Here is a 15,516-nt window from a genome sequence, read left to right as displayed (position 1 = left end):
TTAAATGTATCAGTCCCGTCCGGTCCGGTCCTGGTCTTTGTTAAAATGTATCAGTCCGGTCCGGTCTAGCTTCATTTTTATTTTATCGGTCCGGTCCAGTCCTGGTCTTTGTTAAAATGTATCGGTCCGGTCCGGTCTATAAAAAAACGGACCGTGCAGAGCTCTAAGCTGAACCAATTTCACTTATTTTTTTTTAATAATGTTCCTTGATAGTTCTTATGGAGAGAAAAATATTAACCAATCGCAACTGTGTAATGACACACGATTAGCGATAAAAAAAATTACTGAATGACGTAATAGAAGCAATCATATTGAAAGGAAGGTATAAAAGAGAAGACGTTTTGATACCGCGCATCCTAATAATTCCGACTGACGTGCTATTCGAGTTTAAACGATTACAGTTTCCAGAGCGGCTTGCTTTCGCTATGTCTATAAACAAATCCCAGTAGCATTCATATAAGTGTTTGCGATATTAATCTAGAAAACCTATGTTTCTCACATGGTCAATATTGTATGTTGCCTGTTCCCGTGTTGGAAATGCATCTGCTCTATTTGTTTACGCGCCAGGTGGAATACGACAAACTTGGTATAACTTGATACTTTAGAGTCAAATCTTACACTTCCGTACAAGCAGCACGGAGTCCGCGATCTACCGCAGGTAGATTGCCTACCTTATAATATACTGCTGCGAATCAGAATTTTTATTCTGGGCAACGGAAAAGTCAAGATATATTATGAACACCATACACCATACATTAAATAACGAATTGAACAAAGTTTGAGTCATAAAGAGTTGGTACATTTAACGAGCAACGAAGTGCATGGGGCCAGCTAGTTACTTATAACTTCTAAACGACTCTGGTCTGTTGAGGACCAGGGTCATTATTTCTTAAAGATTTTATCAAGATACTTAGTAACAGCATGCATGCTGCGATCAACAGAAATTCTGCTTGACGGAGGCTTAAGATATTGATCCCTGCGAGAAACCACTGGTATCGGCCTAGGAGACGGGATACGGAGTCACCAGTTCCCAGCTGACAACGATCTGAGTGCGTTGTCACAAAATCACAGGGTTGTGGAATGTTCCAGACACCCAAATTCTCAAGGATGAAAACGGCATTCAAAATGGGAGATGCCGTTCGTATTTCATATGTGGCCCATGACTTGCCAACTGGCCAGTGAGTGCAAAACAGTCTCATATACCAAGCTGGTCATCCAATAATTGGAAGACCACTGCAGTCACTGCATTTCCAAACACGTTGACACCAACAAGAACGTTACCAGCGTCCTACGCCAGAACAGGAGACAGATAGGCATCTAAAAAACCGTACAGTTCTTCAATGAAGCATCTAAAGGGATTACTACAAAGGGACTGTGCATGTTCCTGATACTCAATGCATCTAGGTCTCAGACCAAACCACTGTCGCACAAAAGGTGCCACAAAACCATGAGCCTCTTGTGGAGTCAAGGTCCCATCGATCGCGTGAGCTGGAGGTCAGAGACCACAGGTCCAGACTAAAGCAGAAAATGCAAATTCAGGCAAGTGACTCCTAAGACGCGTGTGCGTCAATGCTCATTTCAGGCGTTGGATCAAAATGACTTCAATAGTATCTTAGGTACTGGGTCAGTACAACCAGTGTGAGCTAGCAGCTCTACCCATGCGTTGAAGGTGATACAGAAGGCAACCGTCATCCATCAATACCTGAATCATGGACCGACCGTGGTACTGAAATAGTGATCCTCTCAGCACATTTGACGTCTGAATTAAGCACCTGGACTATGCACCTTTAGGTGCAATCCTCAATCACATACGCCGCACTTGGACTGCGGCCTTGCGCTCAAATACTTTAACATGATTCTTGAAACCTAGGCAACATTCACAGGTATCTGTCGGTTGTGGTTCTTCACATGCAGAACCAAACAAGTATCATACGACGAGGCCGAAGTTTGGACGGCTTGCTTCACCAATTAGGATGATCAACTTGGTACAACGCCTGGCAATCACGAAACTGTTACATAATCAATGGACTAAACCAAGATAATCTATGAAGCGACATTCACCGGAATCATCACGTCAATTATAGCTGTAGGCTCGGCGTTCATATTTCCGCTCGATGGCAACTTGTGATTCGCCGTAAAATAATACAACAGGCGTTTTTCCATGAGCACAATGGGACAGTGCAGCACTAAACAATTACGTATCCAGAGCAGTGGTTAAAGTGGGAGGGACGGAGCCCCCCTTCTTATTTACGGTAAGATTATGCGTCCCCTTTAATTTAAGTCTCCAAAGTCCGGGGGGACGCTACTAAATATTAGTAATTTATTAAATTGTTTACGCACACACACAAAACGATTATTTACTGAATTTAGACTTAGACTTTTTACCACACAATCGTCTCATGTATCAGTTTTAGATAAAGCTGATCCTTATAAAGATTTATTTAATAATTTATTGATAGATTTAACTATGCTTTCTTCAGATAATTGGCCTGATAACTGTGATGTACAATTTGGTGATGTAAATATAAGCCGTTTGTCTAAAATATTTCAAATTGATCAAAGAGCCAGTGTACGAGGATTTCGTGAATACTTTAACCACTGATCCAGAGCCATAAGTCTCTGTGATTCCCAATCGTCTACGAGAAACTTGGGGATGGGTGATATCAGATCTTATATTATATACAACTTTTGTAATTGTTTCAATCGTATATGACGCAACACATGCATGGCCAAGGTGATATGGACCATTTTGACCAAGGCCACATTTTGGGAGTAGTGTGCATGTTAGGTATCTGAATGCAAGCTATGTAGACGACATCAGGTTTTACGTGACAATGAAGGGCCGTGTGCCAGACGCTCGAGTGAACCAACCTACTGCACACTTCCGCTCATTGGTTTGCACAATACAAGTTTATTGATCCGGGCAAACTGCCGGGTCCATAAATTATTTAACTTTGTGTGATTATGTGTGTCTATAACCATCTATACAAGTTATGCTAGCAATAGGACTAAGTGCGAGGAATGTATCAGTTCGCATCACAAGAAGACAGTATTTCTCATGATCTTATCATAAGTATCTATAATTATTATTTATTAATAATATAATATATATAATATATATATGTATGTCTGTCATTCACTATGGGGCCGTTGGCTAGAGTACGTGGCATAATATGATAGATTCGGAATACAGCCGGTTGGCTCTAACGTGAGTCGATCGCCGCGAATAAACGCTGCACCGAGTACGTTTGACGTCGGGAGGCGTACAGGTGCCTAGGACTGCACCGACCTCCCGCCGACTGTATCGGCCGAATCTATGTATTGTGTAGAGCGCGGGTCAGACCAGTTCGGTCACAAGGGACACCGATTGCAATAATGTACAGTTACAATATTGCTCAAGTGCATGATCTTGATGACCCGTGTATATTTCCGCGATAATGAATACATATTATCCGTTAAATATCCGTTATCATTGTATGTATACTGTCCGTTAGTAAATAGCTCTCTTCAGGAACGACCCAAATAGTCTAGGCCCAAGGCTAATTTCAAAATAGGATATTTGGTTATACAAAAGGAGGACCACCAATCATCCCTGGACTGGCTCTTGAGTAGGATCATTCAACTTCATCAGGGAGCTGATGGACAGGTCCGAGTGGCTACTATCAAAACAAGCGGTAGCACTATGAAGCAGCCAGTTACGAAACTAGCAATGCTACCTATCCAACATGAACCTTACTTCGCCGGGGGGAAATATGTTTGCACCACGCGAAGTATTTTCCGATGTCATCATAATCTTTCTTAACGGTAATAGTTATTTAAAAAATGATATCACACTGGGCAGTCAGCCAACTATTTGTTTGTGTTTAATATGATGAGATTCGGAATACAGTCGGTCGGTACTATCGTGAGCCGATAGTCACGAATAAAACGCTGCACCAAGCACGTTTGACGTCGGGAGGCGTACGACTGTATCGGCCGGATATATGTATTATGCAAAGCGCGGGTCAGACCAGTTCGGTCACAAGGGACACCGGTTGCAATAATGTACAGTTACAAATTGCTGAAAACTAATCTTTTTGATGACGGTGGAAATCAATAAATAAGCTGCTGGACTACTCGCGGCCGACGAGCCCGGCCTCAGCAAGGACGACCATTCGTGCGCGCCGTGCCGACCTGCACGCCGACTGCGGCGCGCCCACCGGTCTGTCACAGAACACGGAACCGGTCGCATCGCATACGGACCTACGCGGGCAGAACGCAGTGGACGGGGCAGCAGCAGTAGCAGCAGTCAACGCAGCGGGCGAGACCAAGCTTATAAATACGAGCGCGAAGTACCAAATCTCGTCAGTGCGTGTTCAACGGAGCCTTCTGAAGCAAGACCTACCCAGGGCAGATAGACACATTATTATAACGTTATTAATACGATTCAAACCTAACATAAATTATTATATTTTAGTTACTGTCGCAGTATCTTATAAATAAATTATAATATTTATTCTACATTGAATATAACAAAAAAATACAGTCCACTCAAATTTATATCCTCGCCGGAACAAATGCTATAATACTTTTGAAAACTGACTTGAATTCGGTATCGTGTATTAGGTACTCGAGAGATAGGTTCTCATTTTAAGATTTCTGATTTAAATTCTGAATAATCAACATTTGAATCACCTATATTTTAAAATATTCCAACCAAATGTATAGAACTTTTAAAAAGTATTATCGCATTATCAGGTCGATCACGATCAGTATAATACTATAATGAACATAAGATTGGCGCATGATTACGTGCGTTGTACATATAATGTTTAAATCAATCTGAATTTAAATTTTATAAGTATCATCTTCCAAAAGCTGAGATCTTAGTACCTGCCTATATTTGTTATATTTACGATCAATTTTTGTCAATTCAATAAAAGTGCTTACGAGTCATAACGACTTTAACTTGGCGGAAATACTAACCTTGCATGAATTTCAGGTGTGTTGTCATTGTACGAACTACCACGTTCCCACATAGCGTAATCTGGCGTTCTGTACGCACGTTCTATATAGTATACTAAATTTTGCACAAACGCAACTTCGTCCTTCGTATAAATTATTTGCAACCCTGATGTAGTCATTTGGACCAAATATATTAGGTACAACGATACGGCATCAATCTGTGTAAAAATAAGTAATTTAAATTAATTACATAAATTATACAATATAGGTATAGGTAGTTAGGTAAATTTCAAATCTCCCATACCTGTTATAGACAATATAATACGTATACATACAATGTACAATGTACAATATGTCTACTATAAAAGATTTATGTAATGTTTTAGAATTTAGAATTATTCGCGTTTCTATACAAATGCAAATAAAATGTATTTCATTAAAAATTCGTTCAACAACATTTATTATTTTATTATTTCAGAAAGAAAAATGTTATGATATAAATAAAATGATAACATCGAACACATTATTTTTATAGCGATTGATATATTTTGTGTAATAAAATTTATTCGTGTTTTACAGCTTCGGTTGATACTATGATCATGAATAATATGACATCATATTATAGTGCGTTTCACAACAAATGGCCCTCGATACTAACGCGCCAGGTGGTGATTTTTCGCTATGGTTTCCAAAACTTGCATCTAATTACGGAGGGAAATTTAAAATTGAATACTAGCCAAAATTGTGAGCCGCTTGTCTGAGTAAAAATACGCTGTGCGCGCCGTTAGAATCGAGGGACATTTGTTGTGAAACGCACTAAGCACCTAAACTAAGTATTTAAAATGTATTATCTCTATTCTCCATAAATAAATTGTACCTAAATTTTAAAACGTTTTAATCTAGAACCTATCGTAACCTTTTTACCATAATTATAATACCAAAAAGGAAAATGTAAAGTATTAATTAAATTGATTATATTTATTGTATAATTTCTATTGAAAACATATTATTACCTATACGTATTATCAAATAATTAAAACATACCTAAGAAATTAATGATTACAACTCACGCACTATCCAATATAATGAAATAATAAACGTTACAAATAAGTTTAAAATTAAGTTAGATCTATATTCTGTATGTATAAGTGTATAACTACCCAATATCCATATAATAATAATATTATGTATCAATAATGTATAATTAATCTTATAAAATACATTTCTTAACTTGATTTTGCTTTATTTATAGCTATAATTCATACTTTTATCGAATACCTATTGTTATACAGTGAGTTCCGTTTAATGTGATCACTGGTTTATAGAATCAACCGTTTATTAGAATCAAAAATGAAAATCCCAAACCAAATTGTATGCTACCAATGTTAAATTAACCTTTTATTAGAATCACTAAGTACCGGATAATTGAATCACTTTTATGAACAATCTTATCGTTTTTATGGTATCTCAAACTGATTAACTTATAAAAACCATTTTATTTTTGAATTCATCAGTATTATTGTATATCATTGTATGTCATGTACTTGTGTCATTTAGTTTATTCGGTTTATTGTTCATGATCAGACGTATTTTTTGAAATGTCGACCAAACGAAATGATTTAACTATAAAAGAAAAAAAAGATATACTCGTTCATTTTGATAAATTGGATAAATGTTCTCAGAGAGAAGCCGCATTAGCTCTGAAAATTCCTCAACCAACGTTAAACAAAATTTAAAAAAATCGTAAGGAAATTGTTGAACATGAAGAATTACCTATCTATAAATTTAGCTTTGCAATTAGGTGTAGATAATTTTAGTCCAACGATCGGGTGGTTGACTCGTTGGAAAAACAGAAACAATATTGTTTTTAAAAAAACATGTGGAGAAAAAAAAGATGCAGATTTTCAAGCTGCAGAAGATTACTTAAAGAATTTTATTGCATCGTCTAATTATGCACCTGATGACGTATATAATGCAAACGAAACTGGTTATGAAGATGACGATAACGAAGAGACCAACGAGGATATCACTCAAAAAGATACCAGAATTATTTTGGAAAAGCTAAAAGGAGCTGTTCAAAAATACGGCGATAACGATACTTTTCAATTGTTTCAAAAACTACAGGTATGTACAATGTATATTGTAAACAAATAAATAAAAAACATGAATATGATTTTTAATTTAATTTAATTTAATTTAATTTCAGACTAATATGAATACTAAATTGGTAGATTGTCAAGTTCAATCAAAAATAGATGGACTTTTTACTTTATTTTAAATGCATTTATTTAATTTAATTTTTATATATTAATATTATTTTATTTTATTCAAAATTTTATTTTATTTCAAGCATAAATGTAGAATCATTAAATAAAAAAAAAATGTAAAAATCAATAATTTTATTAAAAAATTATAATTATGTATATATGTATTAGAAATTATTAAATATCTAATTATAAATAAATAATTGTATTAAAAGATTGAATTATAAAAAAAATTGTTGTAAATGCTTTTTAGAATCAACCGGTTAATAGAATCAAAATGACCTGCACCAAAGTGATCACATTAAGCGGAACTCACTGTATTGTTAAACAACTTTAAATGAAAATTTCATAACAAAAAAGTAAGTTTAAATCCAATTTAAATAATTCTTATTATCCTATACTGTAATGAAACAACAAGTGGGTGGTTCTTATGAATTAAAAATATTAAACAAATAATTGTATACATATTTACATAGATTATTTTGAGTCACTAAACTATTAAAGAGTAACTTGTTCTCTATAAATTAAAATATGAATTTAAATTAACAAGGTGTAATAAATATTCATTACCTGTAAATGAGGATATCCGTCACCAGAGTGAACAACATCACCATTTTTTAAATTAAACTTTGAGTGTAATGCAAATTTATTGCATTGATGTTTTTTGAAGCATTCTATCAGATCCGCCTGTCTTATCCAGCATGCCAATATTCCTCTCATGCATTTCACCGCAGACTGACCCAACTCATAAGATTTCCCTCTGTCGTCATCTATTCGCCTGTGTATATGTACAATTAAAAAAATATATCAATTTGACAATAAATTTTCCACATTTATTTTTACGAAAACTTAATTCGTCTAAATATTTGACTTCATTTGATTTGTATACGTTTAATACAGCCATAATATTATATAGGAGACAATATTTTATAGTATGCACTATGAAGTATGACATATGGCCTACAGCGATCATTAAAGATAACTAAATAACCATACATAATAAGTAGTTATTAATAAACAATAATATTTTGCTTCATTATACGCCATAAATAAAATATTGGATAAATATATTACCTATACGCTTGAAATAAACTCCAAATTGCAGCAGCACAATACACGCTATCTCTAACGCTGGCCACTTTTTCATCATCTGACAATACTGGAAATAGACCAGTTATTGCACTTTGATATCTCAACAGTTGCCTTTTCACTGAAAATTAAATTATTTTTTTTTATTATAATTTTTGTTTTTTGTGTTTTTAACACCATTGTGAGCAAGTCTCAAAAGGACGCTGCACGGACAATATTGTTGTCTTCGTCTATACGTGCGTAACATACCAAATTGTATGCTCAGTAGATCACATTTAACTCCTTTAGTTTAAAAATTAGAGTGAGTTGAACTCTTATACCATTTTAAGGTGAGATTATTAATTAGGGTATCTGATAAACGTTTTTATATTTTAATTTTAAAGCGAGTTATGAGTATTTTAAATGTGTACAAACAAATTTTAATTTTAAAATTGTACATATGATCTTACCTTTAAATTTTGTAAGAGGTCAATTTTTAAACTAGCGGAGTGAAACGTGATCTGCCAAGCGTAAAATTTTCTATGTTACGCACTTTTAAGACGGAGACAACAAATGTCTGTGTAGCGTCCTTTTAATAAACTGAATAGTGGGTCTGAAATCTGAATGAATATCTACTAAGTACTTATGAAATTATATGGAAACTAAATATTTCATACACTGTAATACACAAATACACAATTGACACAGAATATTATGCCAAACTTTTAAGTTATAACTTTAAAAAGGCGGTGAAGTTTTTTTAATCTATGTTGTAACAATTTATGTTTCTTTATCAAAAAGCTTGAAATTGTAGTACACGATTTTTCATAAATTATTTTGAACTAAAAATATCGTAAATATGCAAATTCCCAATTTAGTATTAAAAGTATGTATTTATAGTAAAATATTCAAACAATTTTTATCACGAAGTGTATAAAGCTAGACGGTTTATAAAATATTTTCCTTAACTTTTAGATCTTACAAAAATTTCAAAAGTTATTTAAAAAATACATAAATATAAATTTTTTTCTATCTTTATGTTTTATATTTTTGTATTTATAATTTTGATAAAGACTTATGTTATTTTTTTGTTTAAAATGGATAAATAAAATATTTAGACTGATTTTAAGTAATTTAATCTATGTTTATACCTAATACAAACCTATTCAAACCATTCTACGTGGTACGTATTAATTTAGATTCTCAGCAGAGCGATCATTGTACTGATAATCGAAAATTCGAAATAATGCTTTGATTTTCAACTTCATATCTATTCTGGAAGGAACTGAAGATCTAGTTAATACTTTTAAAATGTCAAAATAGAAAATTCTGCTGAAAAAATTTGCATACAAAAAATAATAAAATAAATATTATTACATATAACATTTTGTTAAGTAGGTACCTAACTATTCAGTTAGCATGCGGATTCTAAAAATAAGATGTTTTTCATTGTACAATTATATGTATATGCTCCCTTTTTGGTAACTACCTAAAATAGGAGGTAATTCAAGTAAAAGATATTTTTGAAATCTGAAGGTAATTCAAGTAAAAGATATTTTTAAAATCTGAAGGCAATTCGAGTAACCTTTTAAAAAAAAAATTCAAGAGAGGAAATTCAAGTGCACCCATAGCAGTGGCGGTCAAGCGGGTAATAGACAAAATAATGCTTCTATTTTCGATGTAATAATTTAAAATGCCCAGTAGTTTTCAAAAGCGCCGGGAAAAACAAAAAAAAAATTACGAAAAAACGTGAATTTTTGACAAAATCGATGTTAGTTTTTGGTGTCTGAAAAAAAATCCGTAGATAAATGAAATGTTCACTGAATGTTTATATTAGTACCTATTTTCTATATGTAAACCATACAATTTTCAAAATATGTTGAGTCATGTTGATCTGTTTAAAGAAATATAAAATTTTTTATTAATATAATTTTTTTTTAAATTAATGTCGACAAAAAGTTTTTGCTCTGTAATAAAAAGTATATCTATGTTGTTGCAAGTGGAAATTAAAAAGAAGTTGAGTGTAAATCCACAATAATTTTTTATGAAGGCTTCAAGTTAGAATTTTGACAAAAATCGTAAAATTTACGAAAATTTTAAAATTATTTTGTGTTAAAACTCATAAAAATATTCCTTTTTATATCATATATTTGAAAAAATAACACAAAATTCCTCATAAATTTGTCTATTTTTAATGACAACAAAAAATGTTTACCGGAAAATCAAATTTATTTTATATGAACGATTTAGTTCAAATTTTTACACCATATTCACTCGAATTCTAATGAATGATTTTCTTATTTTGTAGCAATTAAAAAATGAATAACTGTAGATACTTCAAATTTCACCAATTTCATCATATTTTATCAATTTTTTAGTTTTTTTTCTGTAAATGTCATTAAATTTTTCTTCATTGGTCAAAAAGTTTGTAAATGTATTACAAAACTCCTCACACATTGTTTAAATATCAGTTTAAAAATATTGAAAATACATAAGTACCTATGCTTTTGTTCGTTTTTTTAAGCATTTAAAGGTCTAATGTTGTCAAAATTTATCACATTGAAAATCTACAAATTATTATGTAGATATAAATGTATACAATATTCAATTTTAATCGCTAAGGATTGAAAATTTAAATACAGCAGAACATTACCCAATGTTTTCAATGTTTAAGATCTTATAACCATAAATTATAATATTTTTAATGATTAAATAGTGGATGTTAAAAGACCAGCCCATATCCCTCCTCTGACAAAATCATTTTACTGCCACTGACCCGTAGGTACCTAGTAAATCAAAATATGAAAAGACTATTCAATCGAATTTAAATATTTTCTATTTTCATGTGCAAAAAAAACGTTAAACAATGTAAAAATGCATTTATAAAGGAAACAACTATTTTTAAAAAAAATAATCAAAATGTAGGTACCAAATTAATAATTATTAGGTATAAAAACTTCGCAGAAAAATAATTTTTTTTCTCGACATTAATAAATACGCATTATTCGTATGTCCATATAGCCCGAGGCATCAATTTCGCAAAAATATATTACATTTTCAAAACGAATGACTGAATGAGTGTATATTTTATTTCTTTAAAACAAGTTGATACCAGAATAAATAAAATTATTAAATTCATGATCGCAGAAACACTTTAGAAGTGACGGAGTGCATATTATTATTATTATTATTATTAGAGAATAGGGATTTTTAAATAATAAAAAACTTAAGAGAAGTAGGTACTAAAATAAAGCAATAAAGCTCTACAAATCCCCACACAAAAATTACACACAAGTAAAGTTTGTCAAGAAACGACTGAACAGGTATACTTATTTGTATCAATAAATCGATAAATCGATAAATTAAATCAAACATAACGAGACTAAATATTTTAAAGATTAGGTATAACACTAATATTACCATGTGCACCTAAGAGGGCATTATACGGCATTTAAAATTACGCGTGTAATAGGCAATAGGCAGCTCCATTTCGACAGCACGTACATTTTCGATTTTTCCAATTTTGATATGTACAATATTTTGCGGATAATTTGCGTAATTTTGCGGACTAATTTTCAATTTTTGCGAATAAATAGTTTTTTGGCAAATCATAAAAAAACAGATGACATGCTGGTGTAATGGTTCGAAAAATTAAAAAATTAACTTTCTCTACTTTTTATTATGCCATTAGTTTGCTAAAAAACTAATAGCCCCCAAAAAATGAAAATTAGTCCGCAAAATTTCGCGATTTATCCGCAAAATGGTGGTATACTAAAAAGTGAAGTAAGTCGTTTTTCAATTTTTTGCAAAGTTTTTTAGTTTGCTAAAAGACTATTTGTCCGCAAAAATTGAAAATTAGTCCGCAAAATCGCGTGATTTATCCGCAAAATAATGGTATAATAAAAAGTAGAGAAAGTTAATTTTTTAATTTTTCGAACCATTTCACCAGCATGTCATCTGTTTTTTATGATTTGCTAAAAAACTATTTGTCCGCAAAATTACGCAAATTATCCGCAAAATATTGTACATATCAAAATTGGAAAAATCTAAAATGTACATGCTGTCGAAATGGAGCTGCAATAGGCTCCTAACGCAATACGCACCACCACACTATTAGGCGTGTTATTATGTGTATCTCGGCCAGTGGTACGCGGCACTAAACGTCTTTTCTTATACTAACTCGATAAATGTAAAAAAAAAGTGGGTTATTCCACTGATATCAACATAAATGGTGACATGGAATCCAATAAGATAATAATACAGGGAATTATTTTGTGCGTCTGCTCATTTCACTTTTTTAACCATGTCCCTTTATATTTCTCCACTTACCAAGTTAATTTTGAAAAAAATTGGCCGTGGATGTCGCTCTGCTGTACAGAAGGTTACAAGTGGGTCACTGTAATGGATAGTGTTAAATTTTAATTCAATGATATTATATCATTGAATAAGAAAAACGATTCTGAGCGAAGACGGTCATTCAGCCCATGATATTACTAAGTACCTATATTTGATTTAAGGTGAATAAAGTAATTTATACGTATATAACCTATTATATAACCTATTTACGTATGGAATCTTGTTTTAAATTTTAAATCCTTACCTATAAAAGTTGAACATTTTATACATTTTTAACTACAAAATAATTATTAAATTTTAAATATGATAAATTTTGTGAATACCTATGTATTTTTAATATTTTTCAACTGCTATTGTAACAACATATTAGGAGCCTTGCATTAAATTTTCACGCTTTTTTACCCAAAAAACAACATTTTATTGATATTTATAGAAAAAAAAAAACTTAACAAATTGAAAACTTACAATGTCCGTAAACAGCTCAAAGAGTCGAAATATTTTCAATGGTGTATTTTGATGGTGTACCTATAGAAAATTGGAATATAAACATTCAGTGAAATTTTCATTTATCGCTACAGTTATTGGTTTTTTTATTACAACAAAATAACAAAATTGCTAAATGAGAAATCCAGTGAATATCCAATCTTGTGAAAATTTGAACTTCAAACAATCATAACAATTTAATTTGAATTTCTTGTAGACATTTTTTTTTTTTTTTTGATAAAGGTAGACAAACTTATGAGGAATCTTGTATTATATTTTAAAGTCTTAGATTTCAAATGAAAATTTTTATGCATTTCTAACTCAAAATAATTTGCACATTTTCGTCATTTTTACGTATTTTGTCAATATTCAAATTTTAAATGCTTAAAAACAAATGGTGACTATGGATTTTTAATGTTTTTCAAATGTCATTGTAACAATATATTAAGGAACCTTGTATTAAATTTTCAAGATTTTTTAAAAATAAAATTTTATCGACATTTGTAGAAATGAAATCTAAAAAAAATTTAAATCTGAAAATGTCCATAAACAACTTAAGATAAGTCAAAATATTTTGAAAATGTTATGGTGTATTGAAAAGGCAAATATAAATAACCAGTGAAAATTTCATATATCACGGTTATTTGTTGTAAAGTTACACCAAAAACCAAAATAAATTTTTTTGAAAACAGTTTTTTTGCGAAAAAATTCCCGATTTTCCTTAATTTTCTTTTGTTTTTCACGGCGCTTTTGAAAACTACTAGTAAATTATTACCCCCCAAAGTACCAACTAGAATCACTTTCCTATCAGAAAAGATACTGTTGAAGAAAATCTAAGCATTTTAACTGTCCTAAAAGGATGATGACAGACACAAAAATTAAAAATTAAAAAAAAACATACATCATGGTAAAATCAATACATTCATCGCTCCGCTCAGAATCTAAAATAACATTACAAACGATGTATAGCATAAGATGTGAAAACAATATTCAATTTTAAAATACTCATAACTCTGTTTAAAATTTAAATATAATAAAGAGACCACGAGGTTGCTTAGATAATTATCTTTCTATATATAACTGGTCAATTCACTCTAATTTTTAAACCAACGGAACCACACGTGTTCTGCAGAGTGTAAAATTTGCTATGTTACGCACCTGTCCTCTTAATGATAACCAACGATTATTGAGCACGAACTTTATTTATAAGTTTCAGAATTTCGGTATGGATATACACTTGGATAAACATATAGCTGTTTCACAGAGCTATACGCATGCCGTCACTCGAATGCAATAAATTGTTTTGCTATACATCGTTTGTAATGTTATTTTAGATTCTGAGCGGAGTGATGAATGTATTGATTTTACCATCATGTGTATTTTTTTTTAATTTTTAATTTTTGTGTCTGTCATCATCCTTTTATATTTAATTTTAAACAGAGTTATGAGTATTTTAAAATTGAATATTGTTTTCACATCTTAAAACACTCATAACTCTGTTTAAAATTAAAATATAATAAAGAGCCCATGAGGTTGCCCAGATAATAATCTTATCTTTAGATTGTATAAACGTTGTTATTATGGAAATGTCATAGATTGTATTTATCCCTAAATCTTAAATCTGTCGAAAAAAAGGAATCCCGGAAAAAAGACCAAGGAAAAAAAAAGGTGGGTAAGTGGATGTCGCTCTGCTGTACAGTAGGTTAGAAGTGGGTCACTGTATAATGGACAGTATTAAATTTGAATTCAATGATATAATATCACTGTATAAGAAAAACGATTCTGAGCGGAGACGGTATATCAGTCTATGTATTAGACATATATATACTTATCTATGGTATTAAAAAAAAATTGACCTATAATTAGTACCTATAATAAATTCCAAATTAATCATATCATAATATCTATTAGGTACTTATAACGCGTTATACATCAACAAAAAACCGCGGTACTATCATAGATATATAATAGTATACTTTAGAAGTTTCAAGTACCTAACCACGAATAATATTATACAATCACAACAAAATAACTAAAATAGTTATCCTAGGTTTTTAATATGTAATTTCGTCCAAATTTGTACTTAAAATGACTATAAAAATAAACTGTGTAAATGTATTTTTTAGATTTTTTGGTTACAGAATTAATTACTTACGTGGAATCTTGTTTTAAATTTTCAATTCTTAGATACAAAAATTAAAATTTGATAAATTTTGTCAAAATTTGATCTTTAAATGCTTATAAAAAAAAATTGTGCCTATGTATTTTTAATATTTTTCAACTGATATTGTAACAATATATCAGGAGCTTTGTATTAAATTTATACACTTTTTGGCCCAACAGATAAAACTTTATTGATATTTATAGAAAAAAAAAAACTAAAAAAATTGAAAACTTACAA

At 31.2% G+C, this 15,516-nt stretch overlaps 1 protein-coding gene across 2 annotated transcripts in view; it reads right to left on the bottom strand.

Annotated features, from left to right (window-relative positions):
* The window catches only part of LOC100168221 (probable phosphorylase b kinase regulatory subunit beta), a gene marked incomplete at its 3' end in the record, with an annotated part of 115,215 nt that overhangs the window by 86,744 nt on the left and 12,955 nt on the right, over window positions 1-15,516 (bottom strand). For both annotated transcript variants that reach the window (XM_029485841.1, XM_029485842.1), the window contains 3 exon segments: window positions 4,966-5,162; window positions 7,779-7,986; window positions 8,283-8,418. In XM_029485841.1, coding sequence (XP_029341701.1) covers window positions 4,966-5,162; window positions 7,779-7,986; window positions 8,283-8,418 — 541 coding nt within the window.

This window comes from Acyrthosiphon pisum, chromosome X, assembly GCF_005508785.2.
Source record: "Acyrthosiphon pisum isolate AL4f chromosome X, pea_aphid_22Mar2018_4r6ur, whole genome shotgun sequence".
NCBI classification, from domain to species: domain Eukaryota; kingdom Metazoa; phylum Arthropoda; class Insecta; order Hemiptera; family Aphididae; genus Acyrthosiphon; species Acyrthosiphon pisum.
This window is presented reverse-complemented; position numbering and strand designations above follow the sequence as displayed.